Source organism: Fringilla coelebs (genome assembly GCF_963513975.1).
Source record: "Fringilla coelebs genome assembly, chromosome: 2".
NCBI classification, from domain to species: domain Eukaryota; kingdom Metazoa; phylum Chordata; class Aves; order Passeriformes; family Fringillidae; genus Fringilla; species Fringilla coelebs.
In genome coordinates this window covers 70,382,836-70,404,438 of record NC_140029.1, presented here as the reverse complement: position 1 = coordinate 70,404,438, position 21,603 = coordinate 70,382,836, and the positions used below count along the sequence as shown (strand labels likewise).

Genomic DNA, 21,603 nt, shown 5'->3' with positions numbered 1-21,603 from the left:
TAGGGGTATATATTTACTGCTCCAATTAATTTTAAGTAAAGGATGCTTAGCTAAAATGCTACCCCTTTTAGGAATGTGTGCAGACAGAAGGGTCACTGCCTGCATTCACATCCATGAATGCTTTTTGGCACAGTGCTACAGTACCACTTGTTTAGCTTGCAGGCCAGATGACCTTGTATGATCTCAGTCTACCACTCTGTTTTCCCAACGACTTACGTTCTAGCAGCCACTGTTCAGTTCAATTTTTTTTTTTCTTAACCAAGCATTCCTTTTCCTTCTGCATTTGAAAATGCCCCTTAAAGCACTTCCAGGGGGATGCTCGGGACACACTCTATGCAGAGAAAAAGGCATTTCATCAGTTTCACTAGGGGGGTTGCCATGTTGTCTATGGGGCTCACAGCAGCCTTCAGAAATACACAGAGAAAAAATGAGTTAAACCACTTCTTGAGAACATTGCATCCTTTTGAACCCTGTAATATCCGCATACACTCTATAGTCTCTGGCTCCTCCAAAGACAGCATGCCACAGCAGAGCTGAAGTACCATAAAACTGCTCAGGAGCCTATTTTCTGAAAGGTCAAGGCCAGGAGAAAGGGTTTCCCAGCATTTGTTTGGGGTGGCTTGTGTTGCCCTGGCTTTGCCACGCATGAGCAGCTTTGCCACTGCAGGCTGCTGCCAGCAGCACGTTTCTCCAGGCCGTGCTTTCCAGCCCCGTCAGCGCGCACGCTCTCCTACACGTATTTCTGTCCTACACGTATTTCTGTCCTACACGTATTTATTTCAACCAACGCCCTCTACGTCGCTGGAATTTTTTGCGGAGCGAGGCCTCTCTGCCTTGACCGCACGTTTCAGGCAGCTCTGATTGTTCTTTGAGACAATGCTGCACCTCCCAGGCTGCCCAACTGCAAGGCACTGACGAGTTTGGCGCTGGCAGGATGGCAGGCTGGCCTTGACCCCCTGCCAGCGTGAGATGAACGATGGGTTGGGTCTGGGCAGTCTCCGGGCTGGCTGAGAGCAGTGAGCTGAAAGCAGGACACTGCCAGCTTTGCGGCGGCTGGGAGCTGATACAGCGCCGGCACTGAGAAAATAAACACTTCCCATTTGCGGAGAGTTCATGTCAGTGCAACTCATTTCTTACAGCAGCCCTAGTTCCCTGCTTGGGCAGCTGTCAGGAATTAGGTGGAGGAAGATGGCCAATATATTCAAGTGCTTAAAGGCAGGAAGAGAAGTGAGGCCCTCACATCCATCTATTGTAAAGTTGCCACTTTAGCATCCTGAGCCCATGGGTGTTAAATGGGCCGTGCTTAGCTGAGTCATGGAAAAGAAGGGCAAAAACAAGCACAGGGGGCCTTGTCCCAGCTGGGGTGCCCTTGGGACTTGCAGAAACAACTGCAAATCCTTCACAGCCACACATTCCTCCTCCCCTATTATTAATGGCTTGTTTCCCACAGTTACCTGCCTCCTACCTCAGTTCAGTGCTCTCTGATGCTCTGGCATTAAATTGAGCATTAGGTGGATCAGTAAGTGCTAATAAATCATGTTGCTGATGTGCATCGAAGGGGTTGAGGGTTATTTGCTTCTTCCAAGACATAGGTGTGGAAGATGATTGACTACTGATTAAACCAAGCAGGACACACCTCAGCAAATGTTTGCAGGGACTGGGGCCACCTCAGCTACTTTCACAAGGCATGATTTAGCACAAGGACCTTGAATTCTCCTTTGCCATCTAAAACCTAAGAAAGGAATGTAAAATACAGACCCAAAGAGTGTCCGTTTCTGCTTGCTGCCTGTCCATGTGAAGCGTTTTAATTCCTCTGGAGCCAGCACCATCCCACTGTCTGCTTGATAATCCTTGAAGAAAAGAGAAAGATGCAGTCCTGTTAGGTGGTAACTGTATTTTACAAAGGACTCGGTTCCTCTTTGGTCTGATTTCCAGCATCCTTCTGGTCATAGATACTGAGACAGCTCTAGGAGACAGCAGCTCTGTGCACAGCAGTGCACAGGCATTTAATGGTGCCTTTCCAAACCACCGGTGCCTTGGGGCACAGCAGACAGGTAATGTTAATGCAAATGCCCCGTGCTAGAAGAAAAGTGTCTGCATGCAGTCTGAGGCTCTGGCCAGCCACCTGTTCAACCCTGTGAGGACCACTGTGCCTTTCCCACCTCCTGCTGCTTAATGCCTTCCACTGAGTCACTAAAAGCTTGCCCCAGCCTCTCGCCCATGCCCGTCCCTACCAGGACTGGGTGTGTGTCCCATTGTTAGACATGGCTCCAGCTTGTCCATCTGCTAACAGGTCTTGTTCCTACCAAAAACCTCTGATGGAAAAGGGGCTCACAGTCCTCCTTTGTGCACTACTGTTCAGATGAAAATGGAGATCCAAGGGATTTTATATGTGTCTCCCACACTGGTGAGATTCAGGTGGGACTCTGGTAGCTGTACCTTGCAGCCCTACTGGAACTGACCACTTCTTGTCAGGGAAAGAGTGTTTGCAACCCATGACATGGCCAGCAAGGATTTCTGACCCTAATTTGCAGGGCAGTGGGATAACCTCTTGTTGCAAGTACAGCAAATCCTGCACCTTGTATCAGTTACAGCTGACAAAGCAGTAACCTCCCAATCCTCATTATCCCTGTATGAGTCTGTCACATAAATAACAAGAAATACCTGGCATATCATTTGGCCCAGGAGTTACTTACATTAAATACAAGTGTTTCCTTCATGGGAAGCTGTTCAAATGTCTTTATGCGCTGGGGGGGGTTTATTTTGAAAGTGTTTATGTATCTGTTCAACGAGAGAAGGAGGACAATTTTTGGTGAGAGTGTGAAGCGCACAAGCAGGAAGTGTTGGGTATTTCTCTGTTTCTTTAGGCAGTTCCGAGCTATCTTCGAGGTAGGTCATACAAAAGGGACTTGTTAACCAGCCCCCACCCAAACCTCACTCCCCAGTCCCGGGGTATGCACAGCCGTGCTCTCACAGTGCCTGAGCCCTGTGACCTGCAGGGCCCCCTGGGCAGGGGCACTCCAAAGAGCCACAGCAGTGGGTGATTCAGCAACTGGTGGGACACTCAGGCCACCTGTGGGCTGTGTCTGAGTGTTTTCTCCCACCCAGGTCCAAACTGGGCTATGCAACGAGCTACCACCTCCAACAAACTAACGCAGTCTTATTCTTGCTTATCTCACCTGACATTTTCAGTGCTTCCACAACTTGAGCTTGTAACAGGAAAATTTTCATTGCACAAAGGATCAGATGCAGGAGGAGACCCATTTTCTGTTGTAAATATTGTGCTGAGGGGTATGTAGTCTTTACCTTCCTAAATGAAAACAAGAAATAAAAGCCTTATTCGTGGGTCCATGTGGGCAGTTGCTCCTGCCTCGGTGACAGCATGCAGTTGTGACATTAATACCTGCTGGACATTCGCTTGCAGCAGGTCACCCAGCTTTTTCACCAGCTCGGAGAACCGTGGCCTGTCGTTGGGATTGCTCTGCCAGCAGTCCAGCATGATTTGATAGCTGTGAGGACAACAGCAAAGTGAGCACATGGTGGGGTTACAGCTCCGTTTGACCCAAGGCAGCGCAGTCTTTGAGATCTTGTCATCGATAGACAGACAGAGGGAGGTAACTCCTCAACCTGCTTGGTTTTACAAAGATTCTCTCTAACGCCATTGAGGCAGTAAACTTTCCACGAAAACAGAAAACCTTCGTGCAACACCCCAGAAGGCCACATCAAAAGGATAATTCAGCCAACCAGTCATACTTCCTTTTTTTCATTCCTAATTAAGCATTAAACCTTTGTATTAAACATCTATTAACTGGCAATGTTTAGGTTAAAGTATCCTAAAGGCATCCTAAGATGACTTATATGGATGTGTCACTTCCTTGTATTGGTTGAGCCGAGCTTTCCTTCCTGCAATAAAATATGTGGAAGAGACAAAAAAAAAGCTCTTATCTACTGTCACTAGGATAATAAAATTAGTCAATGGGCAATACTCCCAGATAGGCATGGCTGGCTTGCATCCTTTTCTTCTGCTAGAACTATTTTTTGGTGAGTGTTGCTATTTAGAGTCATGACATAGCACTCAGGAAGGCACCAAGACACCCACACGTAGTCGAGTTTGCCTCCAGAGGTAAAATACCCTGGACATGTTCATGGTCCTCAATGATTTGTGTCACGGGGTGAATGTTCAGTGTGCTGCATGGGCCTCCCCAGGCGAGGTGCTCTCTGTCCTGACCCACCTTGGTCTCCAGAAAGGTGTTGGCCATGCAGTAGCAGCTTGAGGCTGCACCTGAAGGCAGGGGAGAAGGGAGTGATGGCTGACATGGCAGTAAGGACTCAGACAACCCGGGCGGGGCGGCTGCGAGTCCCCGTCACCTTCCTCTGCCATCAGACACCGTGTACAGGAAAGGGTGGACCCTCTTTACCCGAGTGACTGCAAGGAAGCCTCCACTGTCACTTCCTAAGTCAAGATGATGTTAATAATGTCACATTCCTCCAGCACTTATCTCCATGCATGTCGGTAAATATTAAACCTAGCAAGGAATGGCCTTCCTCCTCCTCCTACTCCTCCTCCTTGCTCAGCTTCCCTGAGAGCACAGCCCTGGTGGTGCACTAGGTTCAGGTCCTTGTTGCCCCCTACCCTCTGGGAGAGGCAGGGGCCAGGAGGGGGGTGCACAAGAAGATACTGATGGAGGATTGGGTTGTTTTTCCTTAGGCTGGCACAGGGTACTTTTAGAGGCTGGAACATCATCTGCAGGGCAGCCCAGGAGGGCACTGGTACCCAAGGCAAAAAACTTACATCTCCTCGGTCGCTTGCTCTGGCGCTCGCATTCTTGTGCCTTCCTTCAGCCTGCTGCAGAAATCCTCATCTATTTGGACTCCGGGGTAAGGAGAGGCACCTGGAAGTGACATTGGGAGAATAGATACATGCCCTGAGTACCTGTGACCTCGCTGTGGCCCTGTGCATCTCCCTCAAACTCTCCCTTGGAGTGTGCATCATCAGGTTACGGACATGGGGGTCAGGGTCTGGCCCTGCTGGCTGCCACAGGCAGGGAATTACTGCTGGTTGTGCTCCAAGCCCCAGTCTTTGGATGGGGGGGCAAGATCAAGACCACTGCTATGGGTGGTGGTTTCCTGGCCTGAATAGAAAAATTGCAAGAGTTTGATTTGAACACTATCCCTTGAAAAGCCAATTTGGACTACTCCAAATTCCAGTGAACACAATATTAAATGCCCCAAATCACCTTGAAAAAATTGAAATAATTGTTTTAAATGAGGTCACAGTACATTTGCATTGTTTTTCTATTTTCTGTGTTTTCAGATGCAGCCTGATTGTATTGTTGGTATTTTTTTTTTTCTGTAGACAAAAAAAAAAAAAAAAAAAAAAAAAAAAATCAGGAAAAGGGAAAATGAAAGGGAAAAAAAAGGGACCTTCCATAGAGTCAGAGAGTCACCAGGTTCAAGGAGCTGGGGCTTTAAGAAAAAAATAGCAGGTATTATGAGGCTGACCATAAAATCACAAGAGTTGGCAGGCTGACCAACAACATGTATTTAAACTAATAAATGATTGATTGTCCTGAGAATTGTATAGTATTGTTTCCTCTGCTGTTCGCCTCTTTTGTCAGCCTCTGTGTTGAACTCAATTAAGATTCTTCTATTCTGACAGTCATTGTTGTTCCCACTCAGTGTACATCTTGTATCCTGCCTTTTCCACATGAAAGAAAGGAAAAAAAAAAGGCTTCACTGGGTTTTAATTTCAGATTGCATGCTCTAGTTCATCCTGCGGCATCAGTGCAGAGGCTTTTTGCCTGCTGTGTCCAGTAGCCTGGGTGAGGGGTGCTGGATCCCTCCTGGGCTGGGGGGACCTCCTGGTCTTGGGCTGGAAATGGGGGTGACAGGATCTGAGACATGCAAACTGTGGGTTTGGCTCCCTTGCTCCCACAAGGGGAGTAAGAAGCTTTTGAAAGAGCACTCAGCTCATGGCACTCAGTGTCTTGAATGCTGTCTGTGGCACAGGAGGTTGTGCCTTGGTCTTGGGCAGCTGGTGACCCAGAATCACGGCTCTGTGTTATCCCACGGGGTTCCACATTCAATTAAAATGCTTTAAAAATTGCCTGATTTTCCTGGCTGGTGCCATCAGTCAGACAAAGCACTGTGACTGCTCTGGCTGTGCTGCCCTGTGTACTCTGCCAAGGTTTTGTACAGGGAAAAGTGGGAAGCTTAGTGCCAGGTTTTGCCCATGGCAGAAGTAGCTGGTAAAGTTCTCAGACAGCTGTGCTGTCCTTTAAGGCTTTCAGCTTGGCAAATGAGCTTTCAGCACTCTTAAAAGCACCAACATTTCTAGTTCACAGGGGCATGATAATCCCTCTACTTCTGATCTAGGTCGTTCTGGAACACCTGCCAAAAGATCATTGAAGGTAATGGATGTTTTCCCCGAGCTGCAGTCCCCACTCCTGTCAAGCTCCTGGGGTGCAGTGTTAACATACCCAAGGAAAATATCTCCCACAGCAAGACCCCGAAGGACCACACGTCGCTTTTTGTATTGTAGATTTTATCAAATATGGATTCAGGAGCCATCCACTTGAGAGGAAGTCGAGCCTGGAGTAAAAGGGACAAATCTGACTATTATTTTCAAAGCCTGAAAGATTTTAATCATAGATGAATCAACTATATATTGTTATGTAAATAATTACCATTCAGGCAGGAACCTGTGGGATTTCCTTACAGGCAGTCAAGATAAACCCACACTCATTCATACGCTTAACAAATTGTTGGAGTAAAAGGCTGTTTTTAAAAAACATGTGGCACAAAATGCCAGACATTGGAAACCTGCGACCAGGCCTTTCTTTACAGGGATGTGGGAGTGTGCAGGAGCAGAGGTCTCTTGCCAGCATCACAGAGATAGGGCAGAAAGCACGGCATCCAAGCACCAACCGTTCTGTAACGATGCTGGAGATATTTTGGGAGAAATTACAGAGCCAGAGTTGCAGGAGCACACCAGCAACCCTCGAAGCCCCCTCAGCACAGCTTGTTAGGGTCTCCTGAGCAGTACCAAAGCCATGTGAACATTTCCCAGATACTTTGCAATGCTGTAAACCCTGGAAGCTGTTTACAGATGTGAGAATAGCTGGCAGATAGGTGAGACCTCCAGAAGGGGACTCTCTGCATGACTGCAATTCCCACACCAAATTCCCACGGCATGGGTGGGTGCAAGCACAGTTTGCTGGCCCAGCCCTTCACGGCAGGGCTGGCAGGGCAGTCACTGCCTGCTCTCTGCAGTGGGGGCAAAAAAACAACAAGCAGGTGCTGGAGGAAACAAGTCCTGCTCAGCTGCTCGGGGCGCCAGAAGCACTGGGGGGTGCACAGCTTCTTTTGGAGGGACTGTTTTCCTTGGAGGACACTTATGGAGTAAGGGGGTTATGGTGAATCAGCCAAGAAATGTCTGAAAAACCAAAGTATTAACAGGACAAAGCTGTGAAGCAGTTAGCATGTCTAAGCCTTGTGCCTGAGGATTGAAATGCTTCCCAGACCCACAAGACATCTGGACAGCTCGTCTTCACACAAAAACCATGACAGCTTTTGAGCTCTTAAATTCGGGAATGTGAACGTCTACAGAACGTTTTGGTGGACAGTTTGAAATGACATGTTATAAACATTTGGGTAAATAAACAGCATCTTGACTTACATCTCCTTTTCTCACATAATCAGGATTCTTATAAATATCTCTTGCAAGGCCAAAATCACAGATCTTCACAACATTGTTCTCAGATAAAAGGATGTTTCTGGCTGCCAGGTCACGATGAATGCACTATAATAAAACAGTTTCACAATCAAACTTCATTTCCTTATTCCTGCCCACAAATTTCCTGTCTCCCATAGCCTTTAAATATTATTATTATTATTATTATTATTATTATTATTATTATTATTATTACTACTACAATGATAATGATAATGATGATGATGATGATGATGATAATAATAATACTTTTTTCTGTAGTTTACATGAAGTTACTGTAAACAGCAGTAATTATTTTTTGAAAAAACTTATGAAGTCCAGAAAGTGACAAATTTGTAAGCCCTTTGACATTTGCAGGGAAAGAGCTGAATCATTTGGAGCTCCGTGATATATGTTGAAATTAAGAAAAAACCTACCACACCCAAAAGATCTTGCCCAAATGAATGAGCTTGACCCACTGCCTTCAGTCATGATCCTGTGTTTATGGACTATGGATCCTTGGATAAACACAGTTATATTTATAATGCCAAGAGGAAAACGGCTCTTCCTTTGGGACCTCTCCCAAGGAAGGTGTCACTACAATGTAGACATGATTTCACCTCTGAATCCTGTCCTTCTGCAGTGAAAAACCCCCAGTGCAAAACTCACCTTTCTGGAGGAGAGGAACTCCATGCCTCTGGCCACCTGAAAGCTGTAAGAGATCAGGTCCTCCATAGTGAGGGGCAACTTGTACAGGTCATCAGCACCTGCAGAGGTGGCAAGCAGGGTTTGTTACGAAGAGAGCTCACAGGCTCTCTTTTCCCCCTTTCTTACAGACCCCATTATTGCCATAAATTCAGTCTTTATGGAGGGGTATTTGAAGGTCAACCCACTGTCATTGGAAACAAAAATAGTCCTTGCAGTACACCCCATGCTTTGGACACTGCTGTGTTTTCCCCAAAGATAAGGAGCAGTAAGAACAAACAATCACACATTTTCCTGTCAGATTTTGTAACCCTGGAAATAATCTTTTTTTTAAATCTTCTACCCTCTGGACATGACCCTCTGAGCATCTCCCACGGATGTTTATTAGGGTGATAAATGAGGAAAAAAATTTCAGGGATTCACAGTATGTTGTAAAAATATCACAGTCCATGTAGGGACAGGAAGGAATTAATACCTACCCTCCTCGTCCTCCTCCACATCAGTCAGACTTTTATCTTCCTGGAACCCAGAGCTGGCGAAGCTCTCCCTGCTGGTGACACTGGCCAGCCTTTGTTTTTTGCTTTCCACTGGCTCAATATCCTTTTTCTCTTTCATTGGCTCTCCCTGCAGAGAGGAGTCCTTCAAACAAAAGGAGGAGAAGAGGTGCTGCATCAGAGCAGTGGAGGGGTGGGCAGGAGCCAAGGCAGACTGCTGATGCCTTTCTGCCAGGCTGGTGGTCTCTGCCATGGGTGGTCACATCTCTCACAGGTGGGGGTGTCCAGTGCCACTGTGGTGGGCAGGGGCTGGTGGCAGAGCTGTGCTCCACCAACGTCATCATCCCCAGAGGGCAGAAATTTGGTGGCTTGGGAGCACCAGTGCATGATTTTAGGGTAACCAGGGCAATGGGCTGTCTCTGGCACAGTGAGGATTTGCAGGCTGTATGGATGGACCTGTCTGCTGGGCTGTGCCTCATCTCAGCCAGAAATGAGACATCTGCAAGGGCACATTTCTCCCCAGCAGACAGAGAAGGAGCACAAAGTAGGTTGGGAAGGTGGTGCCCACAATGGAGGTATCCCAGACCTCTCAAACATCAACTTTTGGTCGCAACCTGCTTAAGACATGTCTCAGTGTCCCTGCACAGGGTTTGGTGCGGGCTTTTAAGCCCTTTCCATGAGAAGCAAAGGCACGTGGTGTTTGAAAGAGAGCTGCTGTTGGAAGTGACTGCCTCTCTTCAATGCCTTAATCCAATGCTTTCTTCCTATGGCCAATCTTGTGATGGTTTAATGGGACATGGTTGGAAGAAGCCCTCTCACTGCTGCCTGTAGAGCAGCCTGGCTGCCTGCCTTACTCTTGCCCCCTCTTACTTTTCCTCTTGTCCTGCAACCATCTCTATTCCCTGTGCATGCTGGTGCAGAGCCAAACTTCCACCTCCTTCCTGCCCAGGCAACCTTCCCTAGGGTGCTGGAGCACTGGGTGTGGGAAGGGGGTATGGGAATGACTCCACTCAGCATGGACCCTGCCCAGCCGTGCTCCCTGCTGAGCATCCCACTCCACCAGCCACGTGTAGGAGCAGCCAGTTGCTGTGGCTCACGTGGAGTGCAGCATGGGCAGCCTTGGGAGCAGAGACTCGGCAAAAGCCTTTCAGAGGGGGATGTCCTCTCGAGTGGGCTCTCCCACAGAGCCCTCCCAAAAAAAATCCCTGAGATGCTGACAAGCTTTTGACCCAGCTGAGCAGAGGTTTTGAGACCTGCTGTTCTGTATCCAGGCTCCTAAGTATCATGTAAGAGCCCTGGATCATTTGAAGGATTTTTTCTGGAACTGTTTGAATTTTCTGGGACATTTGGATTTAGGTTTGTAATAAGAAACATGTAATGGATTTGATTCAGAAGGATGTGGGATGTGAGGACAAGACTCTAATCTCTTTTCCTCTTGATAGCTCATCTCCTCGCACAATAATAAGATTACTTATAAATCTCTGAATATAGGGTGTCTTGGGACATGAGATTTCATTGGTATTATCTTGTTTGTGCTCCCAGCAGTACTGAAATAAGTGGGCAAAACCACTTCCTTTGGCTTTGCTGACCTCAAGCTCACCAGGAATGGGTTCATCAAAAGCAGGGCAAGAGCGTGTGGGGACACTTTGGATAGGATCCACTTCCCCTCGCTGTAGATGGCTCCAGCCAAATTGGTCACAGCAGTCTCCTTGCACAGTCAGGGAGGGAGAGGTGAATCCTTTCTTGGCACAACACATCCCGCACCAAATATTAGTATAGGTCAGGTGAACCCAAAACTAATTTCTCTGCTTTGGTACAGAGAGTCTGAGGAGACCAGCTCAGAGAGCTGACATCCTCATTACCAGCACTTATGTCAGGCAAGACAAACCCTACCAGGACCATCTGCCTCCTCACCTTGTAAGGGCAGAAAAGATTCCTTTTGCTCTTCAGGTAGTTTGATAAATTCCCATACTTGCAGTACTCAACAATCACCATCAGAGGCCCTGGGCAATTAAATTAAAAGAAAAAAACACCGAACATTTTGAGCACCATAAAGCAATAAAAGGTGGCATCAGTTCTGAGAAAGAATCTTTCTCGCCCGTAATTACAACTTGAGTCCAGAGTAACTGGCAACACGTCCTAAGAACTAGAAGGCTGCTTGAAGAACTCTGGACATAATCAAAACAATACTACTTCTGGAAATTAGGGCAGGGCCTAATTTTGGAAAGCTGGGTCTTGAGTCTGGGTCCTGAGGGACACTCTGTTTCCTCTTTGGGCAGTTCAGACTGGAGTCCCACAGCCCACACACACTCAATGAGCTAAAATAGGTGACATATCTAAAGCAAACAGTCTCCCATACTGGTCTTTTGATTTTCTTAGTGTGGTATCATGGAGGATTTTCCAACAGCTGCATTGTGATTCATAGTTCAGGGCCAGCAGCTGATATCCCTTGTTCCCAGCCTCATGTTTAACTTGAGTTTGAGCAGTGGAGTGGGTGAGATAAAGGACGGCAAGTGGCATATTCCTAAATTCACACTTCACATATTAATACTAAAAGAGAGTTAAAAGAGAGGAAATGTTTAATCACTTCATTAAGTGACTGAAAATCTCTTTTTCTTTTCCTCCTTTTTTCACCAACTACAGGATGAGCTCAAATATAAAAGTTACTAACTTGACCTCTGCATGAAAAACAGCGTGGGTCACTGGCTGTTATTGGGAGATAATCCAAACCCATTTTCAGAGCAGTGCAGATTTTTTTACCTCCATTTTTTGTGCAAGCTCCCAACAAATTCACAATGTTGAGATGATGACCAATATGGATTAGGATTTTCAGCTCTGTCATCAGTGCTTTGTACTCACTTGCTGTGGCCCCTTCTGTAAATACAAAATAAAAAGTCAATGTGAAAAGGCAAAGTACTGGTCCTGCTGAGCTTTACCACTTCTTGTTACTTTCCATTGAAATAATCTCTGTTACTGGATGTACTTCTTGTATTGATGTTCTCTCTCTATTCCTCCCTGCTCAGCATCCTCTTGGTTGCAATTAAACCCATTAAAAGAGTCAGGCACTCAACTTCCTCCCAGTAGACTCTATCCTATTTAGAACTGGGAGTATTTTTTTTTTACATGAATAGTTCTGATGTTTCAGCCAAAAAATTGAAAGAAAAAATTAAAAGGGATTTCAATATGATAATTAATTCTATCTAGAATTGGCTCCATCTGATCTGACTTCAGCTATCTGAGGGTTATATATTAGCATGAACTAATCAATGTTTTAAGGGGTCAGTGTCAAGAGCAAAGTATTTCAGAAGCTTATGTAGCTGTCAAGTTTAGCCATCTGTATAAGGGAAAGATGAACTACCCCTGGGTGATGCCTACCTGGTTCTGTTCATTATGTAGGAAGCCCGGAGATAGACCAGGGAAGTAAATATTTACTGGTTAAAGTGAAGTGACCGCATCTCACCCTTACCAGTCATGGTCAATAATGATAGGAATGACTTAAGAAGTCCCTCAAATAGATCCAAAACATTCTATTTAGTGTTGAGTGAAACTTCTCATTCCCCTTGAGCAAATTTTTTTTCCTGCAGGACTTGATTGTGTTAAGAAAACAAGAAAATACAATATTGCTTTGTGTAGGCCCAAAAGGAATTTTTCAGCTTAGTGACACCAAGAGCAAGAAGAACAGTCCTGTGGAAAAAACCCTCGAGCTGAGTCTTAAAGGGCTTGGCTTCAACATCTGAATGGAAACAGTTTTTTGTAGTGTCCCAGACAAAATTTATCTTCTACTTGATGATCCACTATGTGCTTGTATGGGTGGTGACGCCTCTCCTCCACCACATGGGAATTCTGTGAGGATAACGCTGAATGAATGACTGCAGAGCTGCTGGATAATCTAGTGAGGACACAAGGAATGAGGCAGATCTCCCTGTGCTTTAGGTGAGATTTTAAAGATACCTACAGAGGTTCTGGATCTCTTCATTGTCAGCAGAGCTGAACAAGGACTCAGCTCCCCGTATGCAGGAGGAATATCCATTCCATCCTAAGGAATCTGCCTTAGGATGGGGTGAGCTGTTGTCTCTCACCAGTGAAGGGCATTTGAGTGACTAACTCAGATACAAGCATCTGCTCTGCACATGCACATGTGATTCCCACCAGGAAGACTTCTTGTAGCTGCCCTCTGCTCCCATCCATTCCAGGAGCACCCACTGCTCCTTGGTGGTGCTGGCTGGCACAAGAAGCCTGCTGATGTGCATAGAGAAATCCTGAACCCAGCAGTCCACTCAAAGGGCTGGAATTTACATGTAGACATCTCCTGATAAATGACAAGTAAGCATATGTGAAGCTGGGAGCCACTGGCTAAGAGGGATTCATTCAAACTATTCCCAAACAGAGTCAATGGAGAGCATTGGGATTCCAAGCCATACTGGCAGAATAGGGGAAGTGTCCTGGCAGAGAAACAACACCAGAAAGGATTCAGGGATTGAGACAGATAAGTGATGCAGCATAAACTCTGGGGGCAATAAAGTCTGCTCTGATCCTTACACACATAAAGAAGAGAAAGCCAAATGCATGGGAGGGATGCCACCAGGACTCTGGGTTAGGGAATTCAGTCGCAGCTGCTGCAGGCTATGACTGAATAAAATTCTGCTTGCTAACATCCCAAGTGCCCTCTTCAAATTAACAGGGGGGTTTTGTCCTTTCTGCTCCAATGAGAAAGGTGGCAGTGAATGGCTGGGGGATGATTTTGCTTTCAGATGAGCACTGGTGTATGAACAGTGCTGGCAAATCCATTGCACAACCTGGGTGTCAGCATCCTAAGCAACGTGTGATGAGCCTGCAGCCAGTTCAGAGGGGGCACAGCTGCACAACACCGCCAAGATTTAAACTGCCCAATAAAACTAGCTGATAAAACTATTAAGCTAAAACTGTGTTTAGCTTAATAAAAGGGCCTTCATGAAGAAAAATCATTATAAAATCTAATTGAGAAGGTTAGATGAGATGCAAAAGTCAGGCATATGTGAATGAGACATAACGCATCTGGTTTTAACAGTAAGATGATCATTCCTTGGAATGAATGACCAAGAAAAATATGAAAGCTTCTATCCAAGTGTCCTTACATCAAGGTAGATACCTTATACTTCAGCTAAATTTCATTTACAGCATTTGGTATAGAGTCAGTTGAGCATAATGGTATGACTTTTTACTGAGAATGCAGTTCTTATTTCACACTTCTGCCATTTCATTTGTGGTGGTCCTGCAACTTGATTCATACACATTTTGGGGGCTTTAAAAAGTTATTGGGAAAGCTTTTGCTTTTGGCAGAATTGCATAAAAAATGCACTACTATATAAGGCATCATTTTTTCCCAGTGTAGCTTTGCAGCAAGATACCTTTCAACATTTTCACAGCAACTATTCTGCACGTTGGCGATTTCCTAATTCCAAAGGCAGATGCTTGTACCACCTTTCCAAAAGCTCCGTGTCCAAGAGACTTTCCTGTAAAGAAAATAAAGTGGAGAGATACATCTTGGTAAAAAAACAGGAATCCTGTCAGCAAATGGTTTCATAGATCATGAACTGGAAAATGTACTTTCCAATGAATCCCATAGGTATATTTCCAACATATAGCTGGTTTAGGTTTTTTGGTTTATTGGGTTTTTTGAAAAGTAAGCAGTCAAACTAGAAGACAGAGTCATCAGAGGGAGCAAGTGATAGGAGTGAAAATGCCACTAAATGAAAGCAACCATTCATTGGAGGTACACTGGCTTCAAACTTGAATTTTCAGTCTAGCTCTGCCAGAGAAAGATTTTGCTCCTCTTTTCCCTGAGCACACTGCACCGTGCAGCAGCCTGTGGTGTCCTTAACGACACAGACCCTCTTCCTCTTTGAAATGTGTTCACATGGACAGCTCTGGCTGCCTCTGCCCTTCTACAGAGGCCAGCAAGACTTGGTCAGGGAGATCTTGTCAACATATCAACTCTAGCAATAAGTTTTGTTTCCAAGTAATTATTTTCAGATTGCTTTTGTGCTTCACCTTCAGCAGAACCCAGGTAGCAAAGTGGCTAACAAGAGTATGGCAGCAGGATCTGCGGTGTAGAGAAGAGCAGAAAATAAGAGTCAGCTTTTCACATAAAAGCAAAGGATAACATGTACCATGCATTTGTTTCTCAGATGTGCACATGTGGCATGACCATCTCCACTGGACAATTTCCTGTCTGACTAGCTCTCATGTGGACATCTATCTTGTTGGTATCTGAGTGAGAGATGAATCCCACTCCGATACTTGCAAGCAGAGAAAAAGAGCTGTCTGTGCTGGGTTAAATCAATACTGCCTTTTATATGTGTATATTGTATCTAAACTGTAATTCTCAGTATGTCTGTCAGTAGAAGCAAATAACATATGTTATAAAAGCAATGGAAACATGAAGTGGAATATGCTAAGCCAAAAAAAAAAAATCCCAGAAAATTATTTCCACCCTAGATGCACAAAAGCGTTGTCATTTTTTTATGGCAAATAAGAAACACAAAGAACTTGATCTACATGACTGAAAAGCATCAACAAGCTGACCTTGGTTTGTGAAGGGCTTAGTGTTTGATAGAGAAATACAGATTCAGTCTGCATCTAAAAACCTACTGTTGCCTTTTTTCAGTTACTGCATATAGATTCTTGGTTCAGCAGGTGTGTAAGGGAAGCACCATTACGACTCAGGTCTCAGTTTTCTTTGTGAATTGATGTGTTTAGTCCTTAACGTTTCAAATGTCTGTGGTTTCTGCACAAAGAACCTGCAGTTTGAGGTCCTATAAAACCCGCCATACCTTTGTTTAATCCGTAGCTTTAATCTGTTTCCATCACTGTTAATTCACTTCCCACGTCGTGATAACTTACTTAGTCACCACTTGGAAAACACAGTGGCTCATAAAGCTGCACAAAGCTGCTAACCTTTCAGAAAGGAGAATGAGCACTGGAAACAGCACTTCCTTCTCTAAACAGTGGTGTGATTCAATGGGAAACTGTAACAACACTCAGTCTTGCTGCTCTGCTGCTGTTTGTACTGTGCTGAACAGTAGCACAGGACAGGGCTGCTTTAACTTTACATCGTGTAGCTCAAAATTCCACAGTTTAGGATGCAGTTGTGCTATGGCTGTTCTTGCAAATGTCCCGTCTGATGACATACAAAGTGACTACAAAATTATTAATCAGAGGAATATTAAGTTGCCCAACCTGAGCAGTCAGTTTGTCATAGCCTTTGAGCAGCCACGCTGGATATGTTTGGGGTAGTGCTCAGATATGTAATGCTGCAGCATTTAGATCCAGACCAGTGAAGCAAAGTGCACTGCTAAAGTTTTCCACACTTGACTTGGTTTTACTGGGCCGCTCAGAACGCATTAAAGTGAACATAAGCCTCAGTCAAGGAGTTTTGGATCAGGAGAATTTCCTTTCATTCCCGTTTTAGCAGAGTCCTTCAAGCATGTCAGTTGCTGGACCTGGAGCATTAGCCAAAAGCACTTGCAGGCACCGCACCCCATGCCTGTGGGAGGGCAGGGGCTCAGAGGTGCGCTCATTTCTCAGGTTCTTTGCCACTGTTCGAGTCATCTGGGTTTTCCCCACGGGTGGCTTCACGTTTTCCATTACATTGCACGGACAGCTGCGCACGTGCAGGACAGTGGGAAGCGCTCTGCTCGGTGCCAGCGCCGTGGGCTTGCAGGGCACAGGAGGGAGCAGGGCTCGGGGAGCCCACTGCCACCAGCGCCTGTGACAATGCTCTGGAGCCAGCTGCCACACTGCCCCGGGCCCTGCATCCCAGCATCAGCGCTGTGCCACCTCTCCAGAGCGGGAAGGTCAAGCCCAAGCGGGAGGGGAGAAGCTCAGCTAGCACAGCGCGTTATCGCCGGCCGCGCTGACAGTGATTTATGGCACCAGCCTTTTTCTGCCTAGTGAAAAGATGACATTTCACTCTCAGTGAGACTAATCTATGCTGAATGTTAATTACCCTGACTTCAGTGATGCCCGTATGAAATTTCTGCAATGGCTGTAGTTCTTACAGATGAAGGGAGAGTCCTGTTATATAAGCATTGCATTACAGCCATGGGCTGCGTGTTGGAGGAGCACACAGCAAAAAGAGATGTGGGCTGAGAGGAGAGACTCCTTTGCAAAAATCATAATAAATATGTGTCCTGGAAGATAAGTAGGTGGAAAGAGAAAAACAGTCACATCAGATGTTGGAAGGGGTTGCATTTCCAAGTAAAAATATTTTTAAAAACCATAGAAGCACATTTTGTGTTTGTGAGACACTAATCCTCAGAGACTGCCAAGGTTACTCAAAGACTGAGCCAACTGCCATGTAAGCAGGACTTGCACTGAGCTAATCTAGCATACTGCACATACACAACTTCTTCAAATCTGGTTCTCATTCGTTGTCAGCATTCTTTATTTGTTTACACCAGTTCTTCCACTTTTAACTCATTCTCTGGTCATCGTTCGTCACCTCTGGACTCCAAACACTAACCCTGAAAGGCATGGGTTTTTCCTTGGTGTTTACATTCCATTTCTGTTTGTTTCTTTCCCAGTGGTCACATTGTCTGCACATCAGGCTCTTGGTCCACTGCTATAAGAAAATTGTCTGAAGACTGAAGTCTCTCCAGCACAAGGTTCCAGCCTTCCCAGAATTATGTATGACAATTATAAATTGAGAGCAATGTATTTCAGCTGTGCTTATCCACATCTGGCCACTTTGTGTCTTCTGGCAGGCAAATTTAGTGTGATCCTAATTTTGCACATGTTAACCAAGCTCTGTTCCTGATACCCAGGAGACAGGAGGAATCTGTTACAGCTCCTAACTAAAATGCAAGGATTTTCTAAACCTTGCTGTAGGACAAATGTAATGCATGCCTGAAAGAACAAACAGCACTATAGCAACGAGGCTGAGCTTATCACTGACATTTTAATGTTGACCTTCTTGCTAAAATCTGTGTGGTTTCTGGAGGGATTCATCAACATCAAAATAAGGTCTCCTCCCCCCTTCCCTTCTCATCAGCCCCACATTAGGCTTAATGACAAATGGTCCCAAACCCATGCCTTTTGCTGGGACATCTACTGGGGAGCTGGCTGTAGGTTTAAAGTTTTCGAGGATATTTATTTATTTATGTGTGGACTTACATGTCACATTCTTGCTCTTTATGGTGCAATAACAGAATATTTATAAAACTGCAGCACAGGGAAAACAAGGAGATTGTGCTGGAAAAAGAAGGAGAGGGAGAAATGGGAAGGGGTGCAGGATGGATTATGAGGACCCATTTCTGCACAGTCCTTTTCGCAAGTTTCCGAGTTGAAGAAAGGGAAGAAAACCATAGAATCATAGAATATCCTGAGTTGGAAGGGACCCACAGGGATCATCCTTGTGGATGATCCTGGTCCTGCACAGCACAATTTCAAGCAGAACACCAGGTGCCTGTGAGTGTTGTCTAGATGCTTCTTGAGCTCTGTCAGGCTGCTGCTGTGACCATGTCCCTGGGGAGCCTGTGCCAGTGCCCAAACACCCTCTGGGTGAAGACCCTATTTCTAATATCCAACCTAAACCTTGCCTGACACAACTTCAGGCCATTCCCTTAGGGTCTGTCACTGGTACCACAGAGCAGAGATCAGTGCCTGCCCCTGTCTTTTTCATGAGGAAGTTGTAGCTGCAGTGACGTCTCCTCTCTACTCCTCTTCTCCAGGCTGAACAGACCAAGTGACCTCAGCTGCTCCTCATACAGCTTCCCTTCCAGACCCTTCATCATTTTTATAGTGAATCACCAAAACTACAGTAAATGCCAAAGGTCAGGCTCCCAAGACTAGAGAGAGAAACATTGAAATTGGCAGTTTGATTTGGAAATCTTTGGTTGCTCATTTTGTGTCACGTTTTAAGTAAATCATTTTCCAAAATACAGAGTGCCTCATTCTTGTCTATATTCTCCTTCTGTGGCCAGGTGTCCAATCTAATAGATGAAGGAAAGGCTATGGTTGTTGTCCACCTGGACCTTAGTAAAGCCTTTGTCACTGTCTTCCACAGCTTTTTCCTGGAATGAACAGGTAGATTATTCACGGTTGGACTTCATCTTGAGGGTCTTTTCCAACCCTAAATGATCTTGTGGTTGTATTTTCTCTTTCCTACATGAAGTCCAAATGTACATGTGAAAAGTCCAGTAGACATGGTCAGTCAGTCCTAAAGGCTGTAATTCATTCATTCACAGATCAGCACTCTCAGTGTGGAATAGATCACACCAAACCTGGCAGTACACTGTGCTGGGTGCCTAGAACACCTCCAGCTGCTCTTTACCCATAGTTAGAGATACATCTTATTCAATCAATCCAAACTCTGCATGAGCTACTCCAATATTACCTAGTTTTAGCCTTTCTCTGGCGATTTCCCACTTGCTTGCATCATAAGGTAGACGTTCACACTGCTCATCTAAGGGGACTTCATCAGGATCCATTATGATTGACAGGTAATGGTTGGTCTTCATTTCAGTGGAACGAGGCTGGAAAACAAAGACATTGCAGAATGAAAAAGAGGATTGGAGTATCTGTCTGCATCTTCTTGTTTGGATCAAGGGCCCCAGGTTCATTCTGCTCACAAGGCTGCATGTTTCACTGCACACTGCATGGTTTGGTTAAGCTCCCTTTGGCTTTTCTATATATTGCAAGAGTTTTTATATAAAAGAAACTCCTTCCTCTAGCTTTCCTCCCATCTGGCCATACCAGTTTCTTCAATGAAATCCATGTGGGTCTCTATTAACATATGGTGTTATGACACAGGCCCTCTGCACAGTCAGGAGAAATACTTTCAGCAAGTGACTAAACACTGCTGATAAAAATAACTTTCCTTGATGATTGTGCAAAGCAAGAAGTGGCCACATGCAACAGATGGAGTTCTACTGCCAGTGTTTATTTGCTCCATATATCCCACAAAGATAGGTCATATGTGGTTAGAAATTGTGCAAGACAAGTCGTCAGGACACTGGACATTGTACACTCCACAAACTGCTGACAAATTTGTAGGATTTTTCATTTCTTTGGCATAATTTCTGAAAAATTTACTCAAACCGTTTGACTCTGGAGGAATTTATAAACAGCTGGACTCAAACGTACAGTTTAAAACATAAAATTTCAAATTAATGTGCCAGCTTAATTTCTCCTGAGCAAATGTATTATCCACTTCACATGAGAAATATAAGGAAAGATGAATCTGATCTGAAAGTTTCCTGCAGTTCATCCATTTTGAAATGTATGTTCCTTCAAAGAGCATCAAGATTTCCATTCTAATCCACTGGACTTTTCTTGACACAGGAGTACTTGTCTTTCTATGGAAAAGGTCGAGTGTTTGCCATCATTTCCTGGCTATTCATTGGAAACTATGGGAAATCTGCAGACCTGAACCTGAAGGTGTTGCTTTTCCTAAACTTGTGGAAGTAGCACATGGACAAAGACATACAGGTACTACAAACATACAGATATAACCACATATTCTCTTTCCTATTATTTGCTTCAACTGCCTCCGAATACTTTCAATTTCCCTCCCCCACAGTTTGGAAACGTGTCCCTAATACCCGCACTTCTAGGCATGTCTTTTGAGAAGGATATTCCCAGCAGTGCATGCCTTGGTTACAAACACAACTAGACTAAAATTACAGTAATTAACAACTGCTATTCTAGTTGCTTATCATTTGCCCCAAACCCATAAATTTTGTCCCAGGAAGGATGCACTGATGCTTGGGAAAAAGTCAGGAGGCTTAAAGCCTGGCTCCAAACCATCCACTAAGTCTGGAAAGAACATGGATAAGTGGGATATGAGTAGAAACAGAAACTTGTGTGGTGCTCCAGAAAGGGCATTTCTAGACAGAGATGTGTGAACCAGAGGGCTCCTACCCATCACATTAGGAGAGCTTTGAAGTGGACCCATTCCAGAAAAAGCAATAGGGGAGTAGAAAAGTCAGGCAGTTTCCCACAGTTTTTTCTTCAGATGCACTCAATATCAAAGTTTTGGCACAAATAGAGATTTGAAGCAACATTTTCAATGATGAAAAATTGTTAAGGATATAATCTGTCCCTGTGTGCATCACAGAGAGGTTTTAAGTAAATGCTCTTGGAGAGCATATTTTTTTTTCTGTTGTGGCAACATAATTTGTATATAAAATTTAATTCAGAGCTAATTCCAGTCATAAATCTTTGAGAGTAAGGGTTTATAAGAGAAACACAGAGAAGACCATAAACATAGACTAACGCTAGCTGGAAAGTTGCCTCAGCATGTCATTTAGCTAAAGTCCCTTGTTCTACATGATATTTTTATTATCTGATGATATTTTTATTATCTTTTAACCATCTAACAAGTTTTGGTCTCATAAAAAAAATGAAATAAAAAAGATCTGCAACCCCTTGCTACACTTAAAGCTGACTTTTTCCCAAGATTTGCAGTCACGTTATAACTTGCTTCATCATTACTGCTGAGCATTCAGTACTGGTCCCTCTTGCCTTGTAATTTCCTTTACAGCTATGAAGTTTCTCCACAGCTTCAGCTGACCTCTGCTTTCCTTTTCCCCCAAACTCCCACACATTTCTCCTCACCAAAGCTTGCAGCAGTAGGAATGCAGGCAGAGTGGCTGCTGCCATACTGCCCTGATTTGGAGGTCCAGTGCTGATTTCCCATCAGTCAATTAAAGT

At 44.9% G+C, this 21,603-nt stretch overlaps 1 protein-coding gene across 2 annotated transcripts in view; it reads right to left on the bottom strand.

Annotated features, from left to right (window-relative positions):
- Positions 1 to 21,603, bottom strand: part of FLT1 (fms related receptor tyrosine kinase 1) — a 108,583-nt gene that overhangs the window by 4,684 nt on the left and 82,296 nt on the right. For both annotated transcript variants that reach the window (XM_084226226.1, XM_084226225.1), the window contains 13 exons: positions 19,286 to 19,424; positions 14,298 to 14,402; positions 11,671 to 11,784; positions 10,825 to 10,913; positions 8,896 to 9,055; positions 8,381 to 8,478; positions 7,679 to 7,801; positions 6,480 to 6,591; positions 4,793 to 4,892; positions 3,404 to 3,509; positions 3,180 to 3,310; positions 2,697 to 2,781; positions 1,759 to 1,850 (listed from right to left, as the gene is read on the bottom strand). In XM_084226226.1, coding sequence (XP_084082352.1) covers positions 1,759 to 1,850; positions 2,697 to 2,781; positions 3,180 to 3,310; positions 3,404 to 3,509; positions 4,793 to 4,892; positions 6,480 to 6,591; positions 7,679 to 7,801; positions 8,381 to 8,478; positions 8,896 to 9,055; positions 10,825 to 10,913; positions 11,671 to 11,784; positions 14,298 to 14,402; positions 19,286 to 19,424 — 1,454 coding nt within the window. The remainder of the gene's footprint in view (positions 1 to 1,758; positions 1,851 to 2,696; positions 2,782 to 3,179; positions 3,311 to 3,403; positions 3,510 to 4,792; positions 4,893 to 6,479; positions 6,592 to 7,678; positions 7,802 to 8,380; positions 8,479 to 8,895; positions 9,056 to 10,824; positions 10,914 to 11,670; positions 11,785 to 14,297; positions 14,403 to 19,285; positions 19,425 to 21,603) is intronic.